This window comes from Arachis ipaensis, chromosome B01 (assembly GCF_000816755.2).
Source record: "Arachis ipaensis cultivar K30076 chromosome B01, Araip1.1, whole genome shotgun sequence".
In the NCBI taxonomy this organism is placed as follows: Eukaryota; Viridiplantae; Streptophyta; class Magnoliopsida; order Fabales; family Fabaceae; genus Arachis; species Arachis ipaensis.
The window spans coordinates 10,754,382-10,755,590 of record NC_029785.2 but is presented as its reverse complement, the minus strand read 5'-3'; the positions used below and the strand labels follow the sequence as shown (position 1 = coordinate 10,755,590).

General features: G+C 19.8%; 1 protein-coding gene across 1 annotated transcript in view; it reads right to left on the bottom strand.

The window, feature by feature from the left end:
• The window catches only part of LOC107646191 (naringenin 8-dimethylallyltransferase 2, chloroplastic), an 18,141-nt gene that overhangs the window by 3,251 nt on the left and 13,681 nt on the right, over positions 1-1,209 (bottom strand). Inside the window, exon 6 of the mRNA XM_016350399.2 lies at positions 637-726. Coding sequence (XP_016205885.1) covers positions 637-726 — 90 coding nt within the window. The remainder of the gene's footprint in view (positions 1-636; positions 727-1,209) is intronic.

Below are 1,209 nucleotides of genomic sequence, written 5' to 3'. Positions count from 1 at the left end.
GACAGATGTATATTAATAAACTCATTTATTCTTTTAGAAAAGGGAATAAATATCATTGAAAACTTGAAAGTTATATAAATAAAAGTACAAAACAATCAAAACCTTGAACATCTTAAAGCTTTTTAAAGATCTGAGAGTGAAGGTTGCGGAATATGATATATATAAGGAAGGATATAATAAGAAAAAATATAATCAATTTGAATAAAAGGATATAAAACTAATTAGGTTCTAAATTTTTGGTACAAAATTAATATAAATTAAATGTTAAGTAGAGTAATTTAAAACTTTTGACAGCCATCAATTAGTTAAGGGCAAGAAATAATTTACCATTAATATTAATTAAACAAATTTATTTGCAAGCGAATGTATTGTATAAATAATCTTTTAGTTATATTCATGTTGAAATTTAATTTTAAAGTAGTCCTGAATTTATAATTAAGTTTTAAATTTGGAGTAATTTTAAATTTAGAGATAAATTCAAAATTTGATTATAAATTCATGGACCACTTTAAGATTTAACTTATTCATATTGAATATTAATAATAAGTCTTTCAAAATGAAGTTAAAAAGATGCAAGTTTATAATTAAAAAAAAATTATTTAACATAATTTAAAATGATTTCGAATCAAAAGTTACGTTCACTGAATAAGCAGTCATCAGTATAAAAATTAATATGAGACCCCAAAGCAAAGGCTTTGATCCTATCATCAGCGCAAGTCCAAAGCTCTGCAAAGAGATGAAAGAGATAAAGGATTAAAAATGAGTTAATACTTAAATTCATCTAAATAAAATTATTTATTTTTTAAATTAATTTTTTAAAAATCAAATTAGTCACATTAATTTTTAAAAAATACAATCATAAATTAAATTAGTTATTTTATAAATTAGATAATGATGTGCTACATTATGTGCATGTGGCATAATGATGTGGCAAGATAATGTCATATATTATAAAAATAATTAGTTGATATATCATATCATTATTTAATATGTAATAAATTTATTTAGAATCAAATTAATTTTTATATATATGTGTATGTAGGTCATCTTATCTCTAAAATTTTAAAAATGGATCAAATTAGCTTTTAGTATTTTTTTTCTTAAATTTTTAATATTTCTTCATTCAAATTCATTTTCTCATTTATATTTTTAAATTTTACATTTTTAAATTTTAAATTTTTTGTAGTAATTTTTTAATTAAATGAGTTT